A 26,387-nucleotide genomic window follows, 5' to 3' on the forward strand; every position below is an offset into this window, starting at 1 on the left:
CACTTGAGTTGGTCTGTTCCTTCAGTCGCCAGGCTGGGAGGACAAGGTTAACCTATGAACACTGATTTTTTTACTTTGGTAAAGAATTATGAAAAGAATGGTCCTCCAATGGCAAAGAACAGCCCGCCAGGCTGGGAGGACAAGGTTAACCTATGAACACTGATTTTTTACTTTGGTAAAGAATTATGAAAAGAATGGTCCTCCAATGGCAAAGAACAGCCCTCCAAACATGAGTATCACTCCTTTTGAACATCTTGTAAGAAAGAAAAAAAATGGAGTGGGGGAAGAGAAACATTTGATACAAATATGGAAGCCTTTGCAGCTCTAACCTGACTGATATTCTCCATCCCCTCAGAAGACCACAGTAAACGCCGAGGTCCATAGAGACTGTCACCGCATGGCTGGCTGTCTACCACCTGCTTTCGGTCTGAAATCCTAAGTTGTCAGTTAAGTTTCCTATGTATTCTTCTGTGTTATTTTCACATGATTAGAGTCTCGAGCGAGGGGTAGGGGGTGGGGGAGAGAGCAAGGCTTTACACAGGAGGTAGTTAAGTTGGTTAACACCAGAATGGCTGCACAAAAGAGTTATCGATTCAGACAAGCTGGAAAAAAAAAAAATTCAACCTGTTGCTTTGTATGATTATACCACAACAAGTGATAGAGGAATTCCCCAGAAATAGGCATTAAGTACAATTAATAATACTCATACATTAGGAGCAGACTACCTTCCACTCACTGAATTGGAATAGGGGCTGCCTATAAGCCATAGCACTAATATTCTGTATTTCTTGCAGTCATCACTGATGCCTGTTTCTGTTTTACTAACCTGAAAGCTAGTCCGACTGTAGAGAAACAGGAAGACTAGAAACTGGTGCCTGCAGTGGAAACGCAGCCAGGTGCACCGGACCTTTCCGTCTGTCCTTGATTGGAGCATTTAGTTGGAACACTGTACAGTTTGGCCCGTGTTCCTCTGTTGGGAGCCTTTGCTTTAATTCGCGACCCAGACCTCACCTTCCTCCTGGTCCTCGGTTGACAGAGATATAGTGCCCAGACATATATCTGGGCCACAGAGCATTCCCAAGTGTGTGCTAAATCAGGGGAGTGGTGATGCGTGCTCAACGCAGACGGGGCTGGGTCTTTTCAAGTCCGCACGACCAGGATACTTAAGAGAACTGGACTCAACTGAAGACTCACAGAAGGAAAGAATTTATGTGATTGCATCATTGCCTTCAAACGTGCTCTGCTGGCTCCTCCCGCCGCCCTGGAAGCTCTCTCAGCCAGACACCTTCAAGACCCAAGTTCATGTATTGAAACAGCCAGGCGCGTCAACATCCGAGTGTCCACTTCACGATGAGTGTCCAGTGTCTGCCTCTCCGTGGTTCAGCCTCGGGTCTGGAGTGGAGAAGGGTGCCCGGTCAGTTCTTGTACCCTTCCTCCGTGTTCCTCCTTCATCCCACGCCTCGCCTTGGGGCCCTCAAAATGCTGCTTCTGGATCCTCTGGGTCATTCAGAGGAACAACAGCCAAGAGAAACTTGTCCAAGCCTGTCTGCCGTCTTGCACCTCCTCGTGTCTGGTCCAAAGGCTGGCCCTTGCATGGAGCTCAGCGTGAGGTCCCCTTCAGTGAAACCTCCACCCTGACATGAGTGATACGGTCTGACTGTCCTCTTGGGAGGTCCAGCCCGAGTGCTGCCCACGCAGCCCACCTCCTTTCTTCCTTACTGGTGGGGTCCCCACCGTGGCATACAGCCCTGTCGGATGAAATCGCATCAGGATGTCTGGAGCCTGGCCACCTGTCATGACCCCAGTTCGTCTGTGGGACACTCATCCGTCCTCACCCCGTCCCACGCCAGCCTCTGCAGGCGCACCCGCCCTCTGCCTCCGAGGGCGGACCCAGCAGGCTGTTGCCTTCACATTTCTCCAGGAGGGAAGCGAGAGCCAATCCCCCAGCTCCTGGGCCACCCCTTGCGTTCTCTGAACAATCTCTAAGTGTGCTCCACCCCCAGTGTTCACTGGGGAGGGTTCTGTGGGCTTCTTAAGCTCGACAGATCTCAGTGGGGGTGGGGGAGGTAATGTGGTCTCCCCAGTCTCTATAGAAAGCACGTCCCTCCCTGCATCGGGATGGGGGTAGGGACAGGGGTGGGGAAACAGCATTCACTCTGGGGAGAGGGAAAAGCAAAGCAGACTCTCCTTCAGCTTCCTCCAAGAAATAAATCTCTTTCTAGTCTCCAGCCTTCCGTTGTGTAGACTGGAGGTGAGGGGTGGGGGAAGGTCACAGGAACAAGGTAACCACCTGGCAGCTCCGCTTTACAGCGCTGCGACAGCCTGGGGCCCTTGCTTCGGGCTTCAGGGGACATCCTGAGATTTCAGGAAGAGCCCTTGTGGTGGTTAATTTTATGTGTCAAACTGACTAGCCTACATACCCAGGTATTTGGCCCAATACCAATCTAGATGTCACTGTGAAGGTATTTTTAGATGAGATAAACATTTGAATCGGCAGGCTTTCAGTAAGGCAGATGAGTCTTCCCAATATGGGTGGGCTTCATCCAATCAATTGAAGTGAAACAGACAGGTCCTCCGAGGAAGGAGGAAGGCTGCCTGCTGACGGCCTCCAGGCTCGAGCTGTGACATCTGGTCTTCAGGGGTCTCCAGCCTGCCTGCAGATTTCAGGTGCTCCAGCCCCACAGTCACCTGGGCCAGTTCCTTACAGCGCAGAGATACACACACAGGTGCACACACCCCCTCTCTCCCTCCCTCCTATGGGTGATGTTTCTCAGGAGAACCCTGATGAACACAGCCCTCTTTTCACATCAGCTCTACAAAGACTCGGAACTTGTTTTTGTCACTCCAGACACCATAATCTCATCTCCAGTCATCAGTGGACTTTATCAGTTGCAAACATCTGTTACCAGTACTTGGAAGAGTTCTTCCGCTGAGAACTTTATGAAGCAATCAGAAATGAGAATAGTATATAATTGTCTGGCATGTAATCGTACACATACACTCGCCATCTGATTGGGACATTAGTTTCCGAGTTGTTTTCTTCAAAATAGGGGGTTAAATCTGTCACAGTCAGCTCCAGATTGCCTCTTGTGTCTCTTAGACCCTGCCTTCTCCTGGGTGCCCACGCTACAGTGAGGGTGATTTCAAAACCTTTATTTCTAATTCCCCAACATTCTCAGTTTCCACTTCCCATGTGCTTAAAGTTCACTGCAAGTACAGAGTATTTTCATTAGATGTAGTTCAAAGAAATTGCATTTCTTTGGTGCCCTTGGCCAAATGCTTGCCCCTAGCAACCTGTTTCCCTGGGAACGACCTCTCTCTCTCTCTCTGCATCTTTCCTTCGCTCTCTGTGCACTGCCTCTGGGCTCTGCACCAGCCACACTGTGGCCAGAGAAGGTTCTCATTGTGTGCGCTCATTTGGTAGAAGTGTATCTCTCAAATTAAATACAGTTTAAAACCAGAGTTCCCGTTGCCCAGGAACGTGAACCCGTGATTAAAATGGTATCATTTAACTGCACAATTGAGTGAGTTGCACAATCTCACCACCACTGTTTCTAATTGAAATAGCTAATATTTACTAAATGCTTAAGGTGGTCCAGGCACTGTTTAAAAGCATTTTGTTCAAAGCACTAACTTTCTATACCTCCCGTTACAATAAATCTCTTTGCTACTAAAAACCATTCTCTCGGCCCTGGCCGGTTGGCTCAGTGGTAGAGCGTCGGCCTGGCGTACAGGAGTCCTGGGTTCGATTCCCAGCCAGGGCACACAGGAGAAGCGCCCATCTGCTTCTCCACCCCTCCACCTCTCCTTCCTCTCTGTCTCTCTCTTCCCCTCCTGCAGCCGAGGCTCCATTGGAGCAAAGTTGGCCCAGGCTCTGAGGATGGCTCCATGGCCTCTGCCTCAGGTGCTAGAGTGGCTCTGGTTGCAACAGAGCGATGCCCTGGATGGGCAGAGCATCGCCCCCTGGTGGGCATGCCGGGTGGATCCTGGTCGGGTGCATGCGGGAGTCTGTCTAACTGCCTCCCCGTTTCCAACTTCAGAAAAAAAAACAAAACAAAAACATTCTCTCCAGGTCAGCCTGTTGTTGGTATGAAGCGAATGTCTGACCCAGTCCTTCAGGTTGCCAACGTGGTTTGCCTCTTTGGTCTCTTTTTCCTGAATTAACTTCTTTAGCCTTTCATAAAAATTCAGTCTCCATGCTTTTACTCAGGACTGGAGCTTCACAGCTGCTCTCTCTGGGTGTGGTCCCCACAGCAGCGGCAAGGTACCATCTGGGAGCTGCGTGAACATACAGCGGCCCCCTGCTCTGCAGGGAATGCGTTCTAAGACCCACCAGTGGATGCCTAAAGCCGCGGATAGTACTGAAACCTGTACATACTGTCTTTCCTGTATGTACCTGCTGACGATGAAGTTTAATTTATAAATTAGGCACAGTAAGAGATGAGCAATAACTAATAATAAAATGGAACAATTAAGTTATGTGAATGGGATTGGTCTCTCCCACAGTATCTTACTGTACTGTACTCACCTTCTCACATAAAGGAAGCACTTTATGGCTTCTCTTTGGCATATTTGAATTGCCAACATCACTACTCTTGCACTCTGGGGCCATTATTAAGTAAAATAAGGGTTATTTGAACACACGCACTGCAGGACCAGGGCAGTCTGTCAGATAACCCAGATGGCTACTCAGTGACTAATGGGCGGGTAGCTGTCCCAGCGTGTATACGCTGGACAAAGTGATGGTTCATGCCCCAGGCTGGCCGAAGCAAGCTGGCAAGAGATTCCATCGGGCTGTGTAGAACGGGGCACGATTTAAAACTTATGAATTATTTCTGGAATTTTCCATTATAATATTTTCAGAACACAGTTGACCTGGTAACTGAAACTACAGAATGCAAAACTGAGGTTCAGGAGGAGCCACTCACTGTCCAGGTTCTCTGGTCCCGCCCCAGACGTACAGATTCAGAAGCTGTGGGGCAGGATCCCGCCGTCTGTGTGAACGGCCCTCACTGATCCGGGGGTGGGTTCACAGTTGAGCGCCACTGCACTGGGCTGTCCGCTCCCCGGCCCTCAGGCCCTTTCCTGTCTCCCCTGTTTCCTAAGTCAGGAAACCAGAGCGAAGGCAGAGTGTAGACAGTGCGTCCCCGACAGATTCAAAACCTGAGAGCTTCCACAGCCTTGGAAATCGACGGAACCTAAACAGATACACACAGGCAAATTGCTTCTTTTAAAATCCTTTCCCATTAGTCTGCCTTCCCATCCATTCTAATACTCCTGGTGTTAGTCTCCAAATGCGTTTCTCTCTGTCCTATCTATCTTAAGTAATGAAGAAGCTCAGAGCTAACAGCTCAATTTCCCCAGCAGTCTTTCCAGTGGGAAAATAAAAAGAAATTACCTTCCCGGATTGTGCTTTGGGGCTTCAGGCTTGCTGTTCAGCACAGATTTTTCCATTCGCCTGTGGCCGTTAACCAAACTGCAGTGGGGAGGACTCGCCAGACTTAGTCCAAATATTGGAGGGACGGCACGTATTTTGCCCTCACCCGAGACAGAGTTCCCAGTCATCATCAATTCACTCCAGAGGGCCATTTTAAGAATAAAAATAGTCCTGAGTCTTGCCAAGTTTTTAGAAAGTCGACTAAAACCTCTCAGACATTTCAACTTTGTGACTAATTGTCTGTGTCCTTGCTCTTGACAGTGGCTGACAAATGGGCATTTTATGGAAGCCATGATGGAGCGCCTTGCTTTTACTGAGACTATTTGCGCATTATAAACAAAATGCAAAGTGCCTGTGTTTTAATCTCAATCAATCTGCACGGCTTGAAATGAGGTTTGGAAAAGCCCGATAGTCTTTCCTTAAAGAACAATGGTTATACTTCTTTGTTGTGGTTCTGTGGTTCTTCCAGTTAAATTATGTTTAAAAGTGAATTTAAACAGGAGTAATTTGGCAGGAAGGAGCATTAAGGCTCAGTGGTATGTGTGATCATTAATTGACATTGTGTGGTTATTTTGTAGAAGACACTGATATTTGCCAAGAAGAACAAGTGAGAAAATCACTCTCTTAATAATTATACACACAACCACACACATACACGCACACGCATCAATAAACCAGTCATGCAATTAGAGATCATGTCTCCCAGAAGAACCCACAATGTGTATTTTGTGGGGCTCTTTTTTATTTATCCAATCACAAAATCTATATCCTCTCTCCTTCTTGGTATGCAATCTCATTTCCCCCTCAATTGTGAAATAAGGACCTTTACCCTGAACCCCCTAACTGCCCACACTCATCTCCACCTCACAAATCTCCTCACCTCCATTGCACCCTGTTTGCCAAGCGTCTCAGCAGGAAAAGCCGCTCTTCAGAGACACCCCCTTGGCCAGGGCTGCCCCAGGATCCTCTCTGCTGGAGCCCCGTGTGTCTGCAGGGAGCCGTGGGGGGTGGCAGGAGCAAGGGACAGCTGCTGTGTAAAGGCCTGGCTTACCATCTCCAGCCTCATTGTCACAGTGGTAGTGAGGGCAGCAGTTGTCCTTTGTAGGCCCCAGCGGTGGCTTCCGGACGGCGACTTAGACCAGGGAGGCTACAAAGGTAAAATGCAGTGCAGCAACACTGAGACCCCCCCCCCAGTGGACCAGAAGTCCCCCCTCCAGCCTCCCAGGACTCTTCTGGAGGAACCCGAGGGTTCTGAGCTCCACAGAAGGTTGACGCAAAGCCGGGTGAATGTCACTCTGAGGCAGTGGTTTGGACTCTCATTCATCACCAGCTGTCAGAGCCAGGAGACGTGGATGGCGAACACGTCCCCGTACTCAATATTTTCCATCAGGAAAGATGATCCTCTTCAAATGTAGATCCCTTTTCATGAAAACCACTTAAATGCATTTTTAAAGTACTGGGCCAATTTAGCACCATCTAAGGAGACAGAATATTAGGCAGGCTATTGGAAAGACTTACGAATGTGGAACCCCACTTAGGGATTCGGCGTATGTGGAAGGAGGCCTCCGTGAGCCCAGGCCTCCATAGCGGGTGCCCGTTTATAATGCTGCTGTCGTCATTTAGACAGTAACACTTCACAAGCCAGCTTTCCCGCTGCCCCTCCCTCGGGCCCACAGTGCGCATGCCAGGCCTGTGTGCTCTGCCCCCAGAGTTTCTTCTTTCAAAGGAAGAAACTTCCCTCGGAACCAGGGCTGGACAGGAGGCCTGAGCAGTTCAGCCGCCGTTGTGGGGCTCTCAGAGCCGCACTGAAAGGCCTCAGCAGGAACTCTGGGCACAGAGGGAGTCCTGAGAGAACCCTGAGCCCCGCTGGCCAAGGCTGACCCAGGCTGACCCCTGCCAGGCAGCAGGCCGGCAGTGGGAGCCCGCTGTGGGCCAGGCATTGTGCGATGCACCCGAGCCTGGGTGAGAAGCCGGCCAGCAGGACAGGAGGGGCTGCAGGAGCCAGGCACTGCGCCTGATCGGAATTCTTGTGTTAAGTCTGGCATTAGAAATTGGGTCTCGGCCCTGGCCGGTTGGCTCAGCGGTAGAGCGTCTCGGCCTGGCGTGCAGGAGACCCGGGTTTGATTCCCGGCCAGGGCACATAGGAGAAGCGCCCATTTGCTTCTCCACCCCCCCCCCTCCTTCCTCTCTGTCTCTCTCTTCCCCTCCCGCAGCCAAGGCTCCATTGGAGCAAAGATGGCCCGGGCGCTGGGGATGGCTCCTTGGCCTCTGCCCCAGGTGCTAGAGTGGCTCTGGTCGTGGCAGAGCGACGCCCCCTGGTGGGCAGAGCGTCGCCCCTGGTGGGCGTGCGGGTGGATCCCGGTCGGGCGCATGCGGGAGTCTGTCTGACTGTCTCACCCCGTTTCCAGCTTCAGAAAAATACAAAAAAAAAAAAAGAAAAAAAAAAAGAAATTGGGTCTCGGCATGGGACATGTTTACATGTTCAATATAAGCTGATGCCGTTTCCACTGAGTGCCCTCAATATTTGCTAGGTTAATAATGGAATATTTTGTATGGTACTTTTTCTAAAAGCAAAAAAGAAATTGGAAGAATCTAAATGTCAGTAAGAAAACCAGTGGAAAAAAAATGGGGGATATTCTCATGGTGGGATATTCTAACTATGCAAAGGAATAAACTAAATCTACATTGGTCAACGGATTCATGACAAAAATGTAAGAATAAAAACAATTGTAGAGTATGTTTCATATATAATTTGCATAGATTTTAAAATAAAATGCCTACATATGTATATTAGTATATATAAAATACAAATATAGACCAAAAGGGTATGTAGCAAATTTATAACTTGTGCATTTTGGGAAAGAAAGTGGGAATCAGCCTGGATTTGCAGGTCAAAGGGGAATTCGACTGAATCTGTTAGGTTTTATTTCTTTTATTTAAAAACTGTATGTTGACTGACCCGTGGTGGCGCAGTGGATAAAGCGTCGACCTGGAAATGCTGAGGTCGCCAGTTCAAAACCCTGGGCTTGCCTGGTCAAGGCACATATGGGAGTTGATGCTTCCAGCTCCTCCCCACCTTCTCTCTCTGTCTCTCCTCTCTCTCTCCCTCTCTGTCTCTCTCTCTCCCTTTCTCTCTCCTCTCTAAAATGAATAAATAAAATTTAAAAAAATTTAAAAAAACCTGTATGTTGAAAATGAATGGAGTCTGTGACAGTAAAGGTAAAAGGAACTGTGCTCAAGACCAGTACTCTTGTCAATAAAAATGTTTCCCATGAGTGGAGGCCGACAGCCCTGCTGTGAGAGTGTACTGGAACTGAGCAACCAAAGAAATGAACGGCAGATCGTGGGCTCCAGGTTTCTCATGGCTGGTGTTGAAATGCACTGGTCAGCTATAGGAGGAGGCTAGAATGACGCATGTGGTGATGGGTTGGAGTTGGAGATGCTTGATGGAGTTTATAGAGAACTCACCTTTAACTTAGTAGAGATTATGTGTAAGAATAATAATACAGAGCACAGAGGGTTACTCACCTACAGAAATATTTATAGATATGTACACATACACAGGTTAGTATTCGCACATAAAATTCTTTGCTCTGTCAGCTAAGAAGGCCTGAAAAAAAATGACCCTGGAGTAGGAACCAGCACCTCTAGCACTCAAGTCCTGGCTTCTAATACCATTCTCCAATAAAAGGAACAGGGCTCTTTGGAGAAATGAGTGGTTCTGGGGCTAGAGCAGGAAATACCCCAGAAGGACCTAGAGCATTTGCAGGGGCAGAAAGTAAATAGTTCTTCAAAAAAGAATTACCAAAACCATGGGGGAATGTCAAAGGGATCTAGGAGCTAAAGAAAAGAGCTTCCAGTGACCAAATCTGAAAGAATTTGAACACAGAAAAAACTAGCATTGGATCATAACCCAAAATACATATTCATGAGTCGCTACTGATAAATTAATAAATAAGGGAAGAAGAGACAACGCTTTGGGGCAAAATAATTCCAAAGGATGTAGATACTCCACCCCTAAAGGGGCAGCCTAACTTCCAACCCTTGAGTGTGGGCTTCACATAGTGACTTCCTTCTAATGAGCACAGTGCTGACATGGGGAGGGGGTGAGGGAGTAACTTTACTTACAGCAGAGAAACACAACAAACGCTGCCTCAGCCAGGTGATCCAGGTCAGCATCAACACTCATACGTTAGGTTGACAGTCGGTGCCCTTGATATGATGAAAATGCACTTCACCTCTATGATCTTTCTCCCCCAAACCCACTCACTCCAAAACGTCCGGCAAATCCCAATAGGGGACAGCCCACAAAACACAAGACCACTGCTTCTCAAAGTGGTGACAGTCATCAAAAAGCAAAAAGACTAAGAGAACATCATAGCTAAGAGGATCCTCAGGAGAAACGACAGCGACGTGTAATGTGGGGTCCTGAATGGCGTCCTAGAACAGAAGGATACTCATGAAAAACGGTGGCAATCTGAACAAACCGTCGGCTGTAGCTCATCCTGATGTGCCGGTGCTGGTTCAACTATTGTAACACATGTTCATCCCAATATTAGATGTTAGAAATGGGAAACATCGGTGGAGGCGCGGTGGTAACTGCGAACTTCCAGCGCTATCTGCTCAGTTTTTCTCTAAGTCTAAAATTGTTCTAAAAAATAGTCTATTGATTTTTTTTTTAAGTCGCTTAGGAAATATGGCCAAATGTTGAGCTGTCAAGCTGGGATGTGGGGACAGAGTTGTTTATTTTATGCTTTGTATGTTCTCTATTTTTTTTTAGCTTCTCAGAATTAGAAAAATAGAAAGTTGAACAGAATTCTTTCCCACACATTATGCGAATTAGTAATTATGTTGGACAATTTTACTCTCAGTTTTCTTGTTTATAGTAACACGAGTAAAAGTCTCTTATAGAATAAGGCAAGGATTTAAGGTAAAAATTGCTGAGCTTCTGTGGACACAAATCTTTAGGCAAAAAGGTAGGGTGGATTTGTGAAAGAAGAATTTTATACCTACTGCCAAATTATATACATTCTCCGCAAGGTTAGAGCCATTTTTGTTGGTACTCTATGTCTGAGAGCGCCCATTCCCTTGCTGCCTAAACACCGCTAGGCACTATTATTTTTCTCTATGATTTTGATAAGCAAAAGGATTTTATTACATGTGTTTTCATTTGCAATGCTAGAATTGTTAATAAAGTTGAGCATTATTATTTTTCATGCTCACTGGCATTTGTTTTTCTGTTTCTCTGAGTTCTCTAGTCATGTCCTTTGTCCATTTTTCCATCGGCTTCCTAAGAGCTCTCTATAAGTGTTTTGAATATTATCATTCTTTTCTCTCCGGACTCCTGTGACACCGTTCCCCCGCCTGCCTCTGGGCCCACATCAAGGTTGGCGCAACACCTGTGAAGCAGCATAAAGCGAGTTATGCCCGCATCTGAGGGCTGCCCTAGAACGAAAGCTCCAAAGGAACAAGGACCACGACTGTCTTGTTCATGTCACCAGCTGCCCAGGCTCGCCTGGGACTTTCAGTGCTCACACTGGGACAGCCCCGAGCAAACCCAAATGGTTGACCATCCTACAAGTTAAGTGCTCAATAAGTATTTGTTGGATTACATGCATGATGGCTTCCAGGACTACTTCCCAGCCTTTTGTCCTGTAGCTCTCTGGATTTCTCACAGCTGCAAGGAGAGCACCATGTGAATAGTATCACTTCTAATATGTCCAAAATTATAACCACTTCTCACACACACACACACACACACACACACACACACACACACCCCTGCTCTTTGGTATTTAGTTTCTCGGTGAATATTTTTTTCTAGGACTTTAGAATTCCCATAATCCTGACACATCCTGCAGTTCTCAGTCTTGTGAGGTAACTGGCCGGGGCTAGGGTTATATTCCGTACTTTGGACCTGATGCAAATTAACTTCAAACCTCTGAATGGTTCCACTCCCTGTGGTCTGTTGCCCAATCTTTTCACCCTTATGGTTGCTTTCTTAGTTTTGATGTTTCTAAAGAATAATATTTGTGCTCAGTATTTTACAAGTAATGAAACTTCCTTACAGATACAAGTATCTTACAAGCTGTGAAAATAGCAGAATGATAATGATTGATAGAATTTTAAGTTTAGCAGTGGGTTTAGGTATGTACATTTCTTAACCAGAGTTAAATCATGAATATCAGCTTTAAGAAAAGGTAACATTATAATTTGATCATGAGAAAGCTGAGACTGTCAAACAAGATTGAATCATCAACTTAGTTAGTCTGCTGTACAATTGAAACTGACAAATTATTTCATCTATGATTTTACCCCAGGGGTTGGGAATCTATGGCTCACAAGCAAGATGTGGCTCTTTTGATGGCTGCATCTAGCTCCCAGACAAATCTTTAATTAAAAAATACTAATGTTAAAAATATAAAACATTCTCATGTATTACAATCCATTCATTTCCTACTGCTCATGTTCATGGTTGCAGGTGGCTGGAGCCAATCACAACTGTCCTCCGGGACAACACCAAGTTTTTATTGGATAATGCGTAATGTACACGGGTCGTTGTATGGCTCTCATGGAATTACATTTTAAAATATGTGGCGTTTATGGCTCTCTCAGCCAAAAAGTTTCCCGACCCCTGTTTTACCCCCTTAATATATCTTATGATGAGCTACCAAAAATACCAGATCTTATCTTGACAAAATGTGCTTCATTTTGTTCATCTTCGTGCTTGTATTCGTCATCTTGGGCTGCCATAACTATATGTGGCTGACACAACAGAAATTTATTTACTAACAGTTCTGGAGTCTGGAAGTCCAAGACCAGGGGACCAGCATGGTCAGGTGCTGTGAGGACTCTCTTCTTGGCTTGAAGGTACCTGCCCTCTCTCTGAGTCCTCACTGGCAAAGAGAAGCCTGCTGTCTCTTGTCATTTCCTCTTCGTATGAGGGCACCACTGCTATCAGATGGCTCCACCCTCATTTAACCTCTGTCACTTCCTTAAAGGACCCGTCTCCAGTACCGTCACATGAAGGATTTAGGACTTCAACATATGAACTCCAGGTTTGGGGGACAGGGGAGAGGACAAAATTTAGTCCCTTCTATTGCTGGTCTTCTTTTTGAGAATGGTTGAATTTAAATTACTTGATTCCTGCAAGCATGGTTATTAACACACCGTTAATACAATATGCTTTATTTTTTAAAACTTCTGTTTCACATGTGGGATGTCAGCTGCCCCTAAAGCACCTCCTGTGTCCCCTATAAAGATTAACTCCATATGTCGGTTGCTGTTGTTGCAACTAACACAGTTAACTGGACACGGTTCTTTTAAGCCTCTTTTCTCCACCCATGGAGAGTAGAGTTTGTCTTTGTCTGACCATACATTTTATCACCTTCTTACCACCTGTAAGCAACTGTCTGCACATTCATCACCTCCTTTCTAGCTTCTGTTTCTCTTTTTTCAATTAAGAGATATTTTGTCCCCTTACCTATCTATCTGGCGGTACTTCTCAGCATGTATTTCTGTTATCCGTATGTATTGTTTGGGGATGCTGTGTATGTATGTTTCGGTATAAATTATGTTTCAGTAAAGTAGTAGCGCCTTATATCTTTCAATTGCTGTACATTTCAGAGTGCTTTCACCTAGGGTAACTGTTTAATTCTCACCATAAGTCAGAGGAGATATGTGGCCAGATAAATAAACAAGACAAAAGTAACATGTCCCTTCCCAAGCAGAAAAGCTGAGATTCGGCAGGGAAGCGAGTCGTCAAGGTTACTCCTAACATCTTGCCATTTCCTAACCTCAGAATAGCCTTTCTTTTTCAGTCGATTATTTGTGTGCAGGAATGTATGTCTTTGTCTGTATATCCTAGTAACAAAATCTCATTTTTGTGGCATGTGAAACCCAAGCTCACTATGTACAAATTGTGGGAAATGGGTGGGGTTTTTTTGTTTTTGTTTTTTTTTTGCCTGTAGACAGATGCCAGTAAGTACCTAATGTTTATATACTATTAATTCCATCACAGATAGCTGAACATTTGAATGAATTGGAATAAAAAATACTGAACTTTATATGCTAAATATGTCTGTTAATATCCATCCTTGGCAACCCTCCATATGAGAGTGCATCTCTTAATGATTGAGAGATGAACATTTTTTTTAAAAAATATTATCCTTACGTCTGTTGGTGCCAAAGATATAATCTTTCTTAAATATCTTATCCAGACCATCTTTATGGAGGACATTACTTACTTCTAACAGATAATGTTTTAGTCACCTGCCATTATTTCCCAATTTATTTTCATATCATCCCCTATATTACCACAGTTCTTCAGAGAAACAGAACCAATAGGAGATATATATACATATATATGATTAAGATTATATGTTTGTGTATGTATAAAAGATATGTTTATATATAAAGGATATGTATTATATATGTACAAAGAATACACATATATAAACATCTAATATAAAGAATTGGCTCATATGATTCTGAAGGCCAAGAAGTCCCAAGATCTGCCCTTCGTGAGCCGGAAACCCAGGAAAGTCAGTGGTGCAGTCCCAGCCTGACGCACCAGGGGGCGATGCCGGAAACCCGGGAAAGTCAGTGGTGCAGTCCCAGCCTGACGCACCAGGGGGCGATGCCGGAAACCCAGGAAAGTCAGTGGTGCAGTCCCAGCCTGACGCACCAGGGGGCGATGCCGGAAACCCAGGAAAGTCAGTGGTGCAGTCCCAGCCTGACGCTGAAGCCCGAGCCCCAGCATTGCCCGTGGTGGGGGTCCCAGTCTGAGTACAGGAGGCCCGTGCCCCAGCTCATGCTGTCAGCCACAGAAAGTGAATTCTCCCTTCCTCCACCTTTTTGTTCTACATATCCAGGCCCTCGGTGGAGTGGGTGATGCCCACCCGCGCTGGAGAAGGCAGTCGGCTCTGCTCAGTCTGCCGATTCTGGTCGTCTCTCACAGGCCTGCCCAGAAACGATGTTCAGCCACATATCTGAGCACCCCACGGTCCAGTCAGGTTGACACAGACAATGAACCGTCACATTCCCTTCTCTCCATTTACTCCTGCATCTTGTGACACATGGAATACAGTTTGAGTGATTGAGTTGCAGTTCACTTCTAAATGACCTTATAGTATGTTTGTATTTAAACATTTAAGAGTCGGTTGTGAGGGTGATTCATGACTTTGAAAACCACTCACAGAAGAACATGAAGTGCGAGGGGGCAGGTGCAGCTGACCCTGGGCTGGTTCCATTGGTATTACCCCACAGTAGAGCTCTGGCTACCAAGACTGCTGTGAGCCCCAGGGAATACATCGCGACCATCTTTGTCCCTCCACCCAACAGTAAGTCAGATGAAAAGTGTGCCACCACCCAGAGCCATAGCATTGAACAGGCTGTAGTCCTTATCAGCAGCACGCCTGGAGGGGTGCCGAGCTCAGACTGCATGGCCACATGGTCCTGCCAACGGCACTGGCTACAAGATCCTTCACAAGCAAATGAGTCATCTGAAGTCACTGCCAGAAGGGAGCATAGCACAATAACCTGAAGAAGTAGAAAGAGGTACTGAATTAAGCCCCCTATATCCAAGTACTGGTACTATTCTGTCTTCTTAGAGAAGTGGTCTTGGGCAAGCCCGTTGTGTCTATGAACCTTGATGTCCTCTTCTGCAACTCACACTACTTCACAGAATCGTGAGCACTAAATGAGGTTACAGATGAGGGAAAATTATATATATATTATATAACAGATTTTGTTTTACTAATAAAGGGGGAGCTTACAGAAAGGAATAGTCCCACCTGCCTTACTGTAGCAGCCGGGTTAGGGAGGAGTAGGGCATTTACTAAAGAGGATGTGTCTCAGCTTCTTATAGCAGCAGTTGGTGGCGGGGATTTCTCCTTTCCCTTCCACCTGCTCCCATGAGTGATGGCTCATTAACAGCAGCCCAGGGAGCACTTGCCTACGTCTCTGCAAAGAATAGCATCTATAACCCCCAAAAGACTCTGCCCTCACTCTTTCCTGACATCCCACCACAGAGCAAAGGCAAGGACAAATTGAGGTCACCGACACAATGGAGAACGCTTCAATCCCTCCGTTCTGTTTGCTACAGTAAAAACTCCATTCGATCAGACTCAGACCCCAAAGGAAACCAGAGAGTCTCACGTTGCCGGCCAAGGCAGAACTAGCTGCACATAAAGAGCAGAGCGGGGAGGGGGGGGGGCAAGGCAGAACTAGCTGCACATAAAGAGCAGAGCGGGGGCTGGGGGAATCACTGTTTAGCCCAGTGGAAAAGGAAAATCAATCCAAGGGTTAGAAAATGTTATCTCTAAGCCTCTGGAAGCAGTGGCTTGAATGTATCTATATCAGCATATAAAGAAGGAAAGGAAAATACAAAAAAGCAAAGAGTCCTTTTATATTTAAGTTCCCAGTTATAATGAACTCAGTAGGTCAAAAAATATTTGTTTAATTGAGGGAAACTTCATGTAACACAAAATTAACCCATTTGAATTGAACAACCCAGAGCCAATTAGTACATTTATAACATCGAGCTGCTGCCACCTCTTTCTAGTTCCCTGGCTTCTGGAAGTGTTACTCATGTTAGAATTTGCCTGCAGAAACTGCAGTTGAAAACATTGCAACATTTTCTTAGCTTTTTCATCCATCTGGGCTTATCTCTCAGGTTGTATTTGCGTACTCAGTTAGATTATTGTGTTTTACCTAACTGATATGACATATCTCCATTGTTTCGGAATCGGCCAATTTAAAATGTTTTCACGCTTGACTAGGTAGGTAGGAAAGGTGATTATGGATTTCTACAGAGAGGTGAAATCCCATATGTTAATGTTCATAGGTATTGACAGAGTTTAAACAAGTCAATAAAAAGTTGAAAGTTATTTCAGACATATATATTTCCTCCACATAGGGTCACACAGGCAGACTGATCAAGGGTATAACTAATAAATATGGGCCTAAATGTAAAATCAAATATAGTCCCTGCGCTCTCCCCCAGATTTCTCCTATGAACTGATAAAGTTGGATTAATAAAGCAAAAATGAGCTTCTTGAACAATGAGCTCAGGAGGATGTGGGAAATCTTACTCTCTTTTGGTGGGAGTGAATGTTCTACAGAGAAGGATGCCTTCTTGCTCAGTTTCTGTGGCTGCCCCAGGGTCATCCAGGCATATCCCCCATGGCCACGGAGCTAAGAAATGGGATGATTAGGAAACCAAGACTGGCCTGACCTGTGGTGGCGCAGTGAATAGGGCGTCAACCTGGAACCCTGAGGTTGCCTGTTCAAAGCCTTGGGCTTGCCTGGTCAAGGCACATATAGGAATTGATGCTTCCTGGTCCTCCCTCTTCTCTCTCTCTCTCTCTCTCTCTCTCTTTCTCTCTCTCTCTCCTCTTTCTCTAAAAAAATGAATTCAAAAAATTTTTTTTTAAAAAGGAAACCACATCAAGATGACTAGACTGCATCTTGCCACCTCCACTCGTACTTCTAGCCTCTTGCACTGGGCCCGCATCTCCACCCCTGCTCTGAGCCATTGACCGTAGGAGCTCGACTTTACAACTGAGTTGAACTGCTTCTATCTCTACATTGACTCTCTCTGGCCCTGGTAAATACAGACATGCTTTGCAGGTTACCTTAGAACTACAACCACACAGAACCCATAAAAGTCTTCCTGAAAGATGTAGTAGCAAACTTCTCTTTTGGTGTTTCTCCTTTTGCCGTTTCTCACAGAGTAAGATAAGACTGACATAGGATGCCTGAAAAGTAACTGCTTCATGATTTATGAGCATCCCAGCTAAAGAAAGAATCAATAGGAAAAAAAGGCGTGGGGAGAAGAATCCAATAAGTAACTTTAAGCCTATAGCACATTATTGCTTTTCTGGAGTTCTATATTACCACTTTATACATAGTAGGCGCTCGATTTATTTTTGTTATTTGAATTAGATGAGGATATTTTTTCTTCTTTGGCAATCTCTACAGAATATTTGCCTTGCTATATTGATCAAATAATTATAGTATTTGGTGCCAGCTCTTCAACTCAAATAAATAATTATTTTTAAATAGACTTCGATTTTTTTAGTGATCTGCTGCATTTTCTATCCTGCTCCTTCAGTGCTCGCTGGCCATTTCTCATGGGACCATGTATGCATTGCCTGTCCAGAGCCGTGGTTCTCAAATTCTAGAAGCATTTATAACCTCATTTTAAAATCCATATTCCTAGGCTCCCTAACCACAGTGTCATTTAGGTCTAAAAAGAGATCTAGTAACCTATATTTCAACAAGCCCCCTGGGTAATCTAAGTGCAAGTAATCCATGGAGCATATTTTAGTAACTGACCCACAGACTTGACCCTGCCCTTGACTCTGAGACCTGCCTCATGTAGAGCAGAGAGAAGATGAAGAACCAGCAGGGTGTCCGTTGCTAGGGCAGGACTGACAGATGCTCTGCCCTGGGAGCAGCTCTTGTTTAATTAGTCCCTATTTTGTCTTCTTTCCCACTTCGTGTCTTGGTAGCTGAGTTCATGATCTTCCTGGGCTTTACTGGCTGTGAGACAGAGAACTGTCAATTACTAAGTCCCATATTGAATATTTTGCCTGTCCGCAGGTAACCATGGCCAAGCTCCACCTCTGTGCCTTTTTGGATTCCTCTTGTGGCTACTGTTTAGAAGTCTCCTTTTTACCTACTCTGCCCCTGTGGCCTTGCTAGGTGGCAGTCAGCCCTGACTGAGGATGCTGGCTACCCTTCTCTCGAATTAGCCAAGGGTTATGGGATAACCGCGAGGCTGGCTACTCTAAGAAGCCCATCTCCCTCCGTACCTGTGGCAGAATGAGAGGCCATGCATACATGCTCATCCACCCAAGTTTAACACAAGAGATTTTAGAAGAGGAACGGTTAAAAGTGAAAAATGATTCAAAACAACATTTTTGTTGCATACAATTTTTGTCAAGAATAGCCCAAAGCAAGTGCAGATTCAAATAAAAGTGATTTTAATTAACCTTCACGCTGCTGCACTGAGTTGGAGTTTAGAACACACTTATCTCGAAAGAGCCCTCGTTAGGCCCTCATTTACTGTGCTGACATAGTGCAGACCAGTGACTCAGAGTTCCTCCACTCAAGTCCCTTCCGAAAGGATGTCTGCAGCTAAAGTTGTACCTCCCCCCTGCCTGGTCATTGAGGTTCCTACTGAGGAGAACTGAGCTCAGAACAGTGAGTTCAGTTAGGCCCAGTCCCCGTCCGTAAACCAGTTAGGGGAGCTGGACTGTGTCCCAACGAGCCAGGGAGGGCATGGCCCAGCCAGAAATGTGTCTAGACAGTACCTGCTCCAACACTACAGGCTGAACTGAGCATTGCCAACACAACTGGCACCTTCCCAGATTGTTACTTTACCTGTGAATATAAGAGGGAAGGAAGAGGACATCAGACAGGAAGAGGACAGATTCGGATGATTTCTTCCTCTGTCTTGATTTCTTCATTTATTCAACAAATGTTTTTAATTATTTTCTATGTGCTAGGATGAAAAAGCTCTGGCTTCTGCCCTGACGCAGTTTACTATCTCCTAGCGGAGTTTAGGTCACGAGTGTATATGGGACACAGATCTCTTTGGGGCTATATTTTCTCACCTGCATGCGGGAGATGGGAAGAACCCCGTGGACGTTACGGAGATGGGCAGCAGAACTGCACCGAGGAGGCCAGAGCGCAGCTCACACTCCGGTCACAGTTCTTGGACAAGCTAGGCTTGAAGGTCATGGTAAAGGTGCTAGTTAACAGAGGAGAAAGGAGGAAGTTGCCCACAAATTAAACAGAAGTCTTCCCACGGATACTACAGGCAGACACACTTGCCTTTAATAGTATAGATTTGTGTGAGAGTTCTACATTTCTATTGCACATGTCATTGAAGATTAATTGAAATACCAAGTGTTATTAAGCTGTATTTTCATTAGCTTCAACCAGTGGTTCAGGCATCTGGTGGGCTTGCTAGCACACAGAGCAGTACCCTATCTCCAGAGTCTCTGACTCTAGGTCTGGGACGAGGCCTGAGTACAGAGAGCATATCGCTGGGTTTAAAATTTTTAATGCCTGCTGTTTTTCTCACTATTAAATACTACATTGCTCCACCCAAAAGTTTCTTAATAAAAAAGGAATAAATTCATAAAACAGCCTAAGTAAATTTAAAACTACCTACTTAAAGATAGACATTAATCTTGCTGAGTATTCTTATAAAAGCACTCTTGTGTACATGTATGTTTCTGTATAAACATACATGATAATCATATACGGTGTGTCCGTAAAGTCATGATGCACTTTTGACCAGTCACAGGAAAGCAACAAAAGAAGAAAGAAATGTGAAATCACCAAATAAAAGGAAAACCCAGTTTCTGTAGGATGATGTGGCAGCATGTGCGCATGCACAGATGATGATGATGTAATACCGTGTATACAGTGGAGCAGCCCATGGCCATGCCAGTCGAGATGTGGACAGTACAGAGGAAAGTTCAGTGTGTTCTGTGGCTCGCTAAATTCAAATCCGTGACCAAAGTGCACCGCGAATATTGGCGCGCTTATAACGAAGCGCCACCACATGGGAATAACATTACTCGGTGGGATAAGCAGTTGAAGGAAACCGGCAGTTTGGTGGAGAAACCCCATTTTGGTAGGCCATCAGTCAGGGACGAGTCTGTAGAGGCTATATGGGATACCTAAGAAGCCCTAAAAAATCTGTGCATGAGCCCACATCGAACTGCACTGAATAGGTATGAAACTGGGAGAGTTTTCCTTTTATTTGGTGCAGATTTCACATTTCTATCATCTTTTGTTGCTTTCCTGTGACCAGTCAAAAGTGCACCATGACTTTACAGACACACTGTATATGAGACTATATATGTGAAGCATTGGAATCATCTTATACATACTGCTTTATAACTTACTTTTTCACTGCGTTAATATAGTTCTGTATTATAATTTGGAACATTCTTTGAATAAAGATTCCATAAAATATTTCAATGTTCTTTGCAAGGTACTTAGAACTGTTATACAATTTCTTTACTGTTAAAACAAGTTCACCATAAATATTTTGTTGTCTTTATGTACATCCTTAATTATTTTCTAAAGATAAATTTCCAGAAGAAACATTGCCAGGTCAAAAGTTCTATATTTGAGGCTTTTCATATATATTGCCAAAATATCCTGACAGGAGTATTGAATCAGTTCACACACCCATTGGCACTATGTAAGTATTTTCTCATGCTTTTACACACACTGAGCATGTTTTTTCTTTACCAATTTAATAGAGAGAAAATGATTCCTTGCTCATTTTTCAAATTGTTTTCAGTTACCCGGGGGTGGGGTGATAGTAGCATCACATTCAATGATTTCATACTTTTTTCATTTGTAGCTGGGCAAGTCTGGGGTTTAAAAACCATACTATTAACTCTTTTAACAGCATATCTTTTGTTTCAGAGTTTACATGTTTGCTATTTCATAGGGTCCAGCATATGATGGTTCTGTGTTATGAACAAACACTCAAAATCTCAAGAATAGAACTCTTATTATATTATGTAAACTGTAGGAAAATCAATTTGCTACAGATTCTGTAGTTTGAATTTGTCTATTAAGATATGCAATCTCATGTCTCAGTATGTGAAGAACTTAATATAATTACAATATAATTGATTTTATTTTACTTATAAAATAATCCATGAGAGGAAAAAGTATCCACTGTCATTAAAAGAGAAAGCCGATGGTACCATGTAATTGTAGTCGTTTTGTTAGTGTTTATTGAGTGACCACAAGATGTGAACGCTAAACTGAACTTTCTTGGTGATACACTAAACTGAACTTTCTTGTTGATACACAGGGACTATTAGGGGAAAAATATGGGAACATCCGAATCCCCGGAGAAGTGGAAGCCTCGGAGTTTGAGATGATTTTGGATGCTGCCGTAGAGGCAAAGCTGGAGACCAAGTTACTGGAAGAGTGGTACTGTCGCGATGAGAACTCGGTGCCTGCAGCGTATTACCTCAGGCCCAAGTCAGAAGTGCTGAAAAGCAGTAAGAACGCAGTAAGTTACTTTCCTCTGCAAAGCATGTGTCTGTCCATTACTTTAAACCGTTTATCTCATCCAGGAGTGGTAGGCTGAAAGTTATTCTGCCTTGGGCCCTAAATTTCCTTTTAACAACAAAATCCAAAGCTAAGAACTCTTCCAGTTTTTGACTCCCCCTCCTTTTTTTAACACTTCAGACTTTCCTTCCAGGGTCATTTCCTTCTACCTAAAGTACATCTTTTGGAAGTTCCACTAATGAAGGTCTACTGGAGATAAACTCGGTGTTTGATTATCTGAAAATATTCTTATTTTTCCCATTTTGCTATATTTATGTCTATTTATTCTGATTAATATATGTCATGCTAGTTATGTTGGTGAATTCATGTATTCTAGCAGTTGTGGAAAATTCTCAGCCATCATCTGATTGAATAATCTCTCCTCTGTTTCCTCTGTTCTTTCCTTTTTGCTCTTTAATTAGATGTGCATTAGACCATGTCAGTCTGTCTTCCGTGTCTCTTATTCCTCTTTCACATTATCAGTTTAATTATCTCTCTGTGCTTGTTTGTTTGTTTGTTTGTTTGTTTATTTAAGTGAGAGGAAGGGAGGTAGACTCCTGCATTTGTCCTGACGGGAATCCATCCAGCAGCCCCAATCTGGGGCCAGTGCTCTGCCCACTGAGGCCATATTCACAATCAAGCTACTTTTTTGTGCTTGAGGCAAAGACTACACGAAGCCCTCCTCAGCACCTGGGACCAACATGCTGGAATCAATCGAGCCATGGCTGAGGGAGGAGAAGAGAGAGAGAGAAGGGGGAAGGGAGGAGAAGCAGATGGTTGCTTCTCAGTGGTCAACACTCTACCACTGAGCCAACCAGACAGAGAAACTATTTTTAAAGATTTATTTATTCATATTTTAGAGAAGGGGCAGGAGGGAGAGAGAGAAAGAGAGAGAAAAGGGGGGCAGGAAGCATCAACTCCCACATGTGCCTTGATCAGGCTAGCCTGGGGTTTTGAACCCATGACCTCAGCATTCCAAGTCTAAGCTTTATCCACTGCTCCAACACAGGTCAGGTCTTTGTGCTTCTTTCCAGAAGGTTATTTTATATCTTTTTTCCAGTTTACAAAGTTTTTCTTCAGCTGTGTTTTATGCATTGAGTTTTTAAGTTACATAGTTGTACTTTTACTTTGTGAAATGTTTTTTTGTTTGTTTAGTGGGATGGTCTTTTTTAAATCTACCTAGTTTTTATAGTTTCTTATTTTGTAACTCAATATTTTCCCTTTAACATTTCATACATAGTTACTTTATACTCTTAAATCTTATGTAAACTCTTGAAGTGAAGTTGATTCATGCATGAGTATGATTGAAACATCATTGTCCCCTCTCCAACTTGGTCCCTAAATATATCTACTATGTGTCGCCTGGAACTGAATGAAGGAGGAAGAGAAGATGGGTGGGCTTACTCATTGCATGGAGTGTTTAGAGAGATTGAAAAGAAGGCAGAGATTCCATCCCTCTTCCAAAGAGAACAGCCTTGATACATGAAGCACTAGGTAGCTGTAAGAGGAGAGGAGCCTTGGATTAGTGACAATTCTGCATTTAAGGACCTGTATATTTGTCTTTCTGACATTTGACACAAAGTGTTTGTCAGAGAAAGTGGAGGTTGGGGGGCTGGATGAAAAAGGTGACAGGATTAAGCAAAGAAAAAAAAAGAGACACCAGTGACAGATGACAGTGTTAGAGCAGCAGGAGGAGACAGGGTGGGGTGTGAGGGGATGTAGAGGAGGGTAGACGGGATAGTGATGCAGGGAGACCTGACGTGAGGGGTTGTAGAGGAGGGTAGACAGGGATAGTGATGCAGGGAGACCTTACGTGAGGGGATGTAGAGGAGGGTAGACGGGATAGTGATGCAGGGAGACCTGACGTGAGGGGATGTAGAGGAGGGTAGACGGGGGTAGTGATGCAGGGAGACCTGACGTGAGGGGATGTAGAGGAGGGTAGACAGGGATGGTGATGCAGGGAGACCTGACGTGAGGGGATGTAGAGGAGGGTAGGCGGGGGTAGTGATGCAGGGAGACCTGACGTGAGGGGATATAGAGGAGGGTAGACAGGGATGGTGATGCAGGGAGACCTGACGTGAGGGGATGTAGAGGAGGGTAGACAGGGATGGTGATGCAGGGAGACCTGATCTGGGGCGGTGAACTCACATAAAGAGGATACGTTGTAAAATTGTGCACCTGAAACCTATATAATTTTATTATCTAACATCACCCCATTTAATTCAATCAAATTTTTAAAAATAAAGCATTCTCTCCATGCAATATGAAATCAGATCAGATTCCCTGATTTTTCTTCCTTCCCCTCACTGCATTTCTCAAAGTAATTATTCACAAGAGTATTGCTTCTATGGGGGGGCACACGGAGTAAACCCCCACCATTCCCCTGTTAAATGTGCCACGGATAAATGTGGCAGCTAGTAAATGTAGCTACCAAAACTCATGCTCCCTCAGGAAACGAGGTTGGTGGCAGTGGCTTGAGAGCACTTGCTCATATGTTGCTATTTCATTGGTTTCAGTTATTCCGTCTTCATCAGATGCCATGATCCTCTAGGGAAATTTGAATTATTCTCTAAATGCCACATGATATTTTAGCATAAGCAGTTGTTAAATAAATGAGTGTATGTTTTGTGTGTGTGTGTCAAACTAATATTCCAATTTTCAGCTGTGTTACTGGGAAATTTTCTGATTCTCAGTGTTAATTTAATTTCTACAAAAATAGTATTGTCATCTACTCGAAATGTTTGCCTGAAGTGATTACCGAAGTTGTGTAACATGTCTCTTAAAATATCTGCCAAGTCATACATCCATATTTTAGGTGCATTACATACAGTTCATAATTATTGCCAATTGATTATAGTCGTAAAACATTTGTAAACATTCTGGAGAAGCAGGAAGAGAAGGGAGATTTGTTAATGGCTTTGACTAGAGGAGGAGGAGCACATAATGCTGATGTGTGTTGAGCAACCTATCTGGAGCCAGGGAGGGTCTGCATGGAGCCACTAAAACTCTCCTAAGAGCAAATAGAAAGAGAGTATGGTTGGAGGAGCCATGAAGAATCATCAAAGGTGGGATTCTCTTACATGTGGTTGAGCCATTCACGTTGTACTTCAAAACTAGAGGGGAAAATTGTACTCCATTTCCTGCACCATCAGATTTTATTGAGCCCTGTCAAGTATACACCATAAAATTGTTATAATTATTACCTTTACTTTCTATTTTGGGGCAATATTACAGGTTTTGTAAATATTGCATTAAAATATACTTTGAGGCCCTGGCCGGTTGGCTCAGCGGTAGAGCGTCGGCCTGGCGTGCGGAGGACCCGGGTTCGATTCCCGGCCAGGGCACACAGGAGAAGCGCCCATTTGCTTCTCCACCCCTCCGCCGCACTTTCCTCTCTGTCTCTCTCTTCCCCTCCCGCAGCCAAGGCTCCATTGGAGCAAAGATGGCCCGGGCGCTGGGGATGGCTCCTTGGCCTCTGCCTCAGGTGCTAGAGTGGCTCTGGTCGCAATATGGCGACGCCCAGGATGGGCAGAGCATCGCCCCCTGGTGGGCAGAGCATCGCCCCTGGTGGGCGTGCCGGGTGGATCCCGGTCGGGCGCATGCGGGAGTCTGTCTGACTGTCTCTCCCCGTTTCCAGCTTCAGAAATGAAAAAAAAAAAAAAAAAAAAAAAAAATATATATACTTTGAACAAAAATGAATGAGGAAGATTTTCATCAAGGCTCTAAAAATGTTACTTTCTTGGTAGGCAAGCCTCCTATTTTATTTCCTAGAGGATCATAAACACAAATGAGGAAGAAACAACAAATGACAGTTAAATAGTAGCATAAGAGCACCTTTAACTTTCTCTCCTCTTTAGAGAATACCAAAAAGATGATTTTGTTAGGACATTTGTATCAAAAATCAAGAGGGAAGTACATGATATAATAAGAAAGCCCAGCAAACAAATCCTGTGTGGATTCACACTCTTGTGTGTTGACTTGGGAAAGGTTACATACAACTTGGCAGTCATTTCCAACTTTTAGCATTAGTGGAAGTATTAGGTGAGATGTTATTTGTTAAGCAGCTTTCACAGTATCGGCACATAATAAACCTTCAAATAATAATAGTTCTTTAGCTCTTAAATGTCAGTTTTTCTTTGATGATTTTAATACTAATATCTCATTTTCATATTTCCATAGATGCAGCCTTCTGCCAATGCTGAGAACGAGAAGAACTGGCAAGAGATATCAGACGAGATAAAAAATATATTTAAGACTGCTGTAAAACTGTTACATGAAAAGGGGAAAATGAAATACAGCCAAGCTAAGAGGTTCCTGTTCTCAGGTAATCTTTGTACATTCTCAGTACGCTAAGAAATAGATAAATAATAGATGCATTCACTGCTTTTCTTCAGTGGCTCTACAAACTTAATTTTATTTACTACCTGGTGAAATTTGCTTTCTCTAAACATTTCCATCTCCTGGAAAGACCAGTGTTCTTTTTGTTTTAACTCATAGAAGAGCCTTTACTTAACTTGAGGACTTCGTGAGAAAATGGGATTTCTGAAAGCAGTCAGAGGAGGCTGGACACAATAGACCAGACTCTGCCATTGTTCCTCAGTTGAACTGTTCATTCATTCCGTCAGTCAGTCAGCCACCCGGCAAACATGTACCAGGTCTATACTGTGTGCCAGGTACTGAGGATACAACAATGAATGGGAAGGCAAGGTCTCTGCTCTCTTGGGATTTATTTATTTTTTTAAGTGGAGAAAAATAAATGATAGGAAAGTAATCAAAAATTGAACAAGATCATTTCAGAAAGGATTAAGTGCAACATATGAAACAAAATAGTAATAGGATGATAGAAGCTGAT

At 44.3% G+C, this 26,387-nt stretch overlaps 1 protein-coding gene across 1 annotated transcript in view; it reads left to right on the top strand.

Moving 5' to 3' along the window:
- Window positions 1–26,387, top strand: part of NWD2 (NACHT and WD repeat domain containing 2) — a 173,897-nt gene that overhangs the window by 131,899 nt on the left and 15,611 nt on the right. The window contains exons 4-5 of the mRNA XM_066387666.1: window positions 21,294–21,497; window positions 25,715–25,859. Coding sequence (XP_066243763.1) covers window positions 21,294–21,497; window positions 25,715–25,859 — 349 coding nt within the window. The remainder of the gene's footprint in view (window positions 1–21,293; window positions 21,498–25,714; window positions 25,860–26,387) is intronic.

Source organism: Saccopteryx leptura, chromosome 5 (assembly GCF_036850995.1).
Source record: "Saccopteryx leptura isolate mSacLep1 chromosome 5, mSacLep1_pri_phased_curated, whole genome shotgun sequence".
In the NCBI taxonomy this organism is placed as follows: domain Eukaryota; kingdom Metazoa; phylum Chordata; class Mammalia; order Chiroptera; family Emballonuridae; genus Saccopteryx; species Saccopteryx leptura.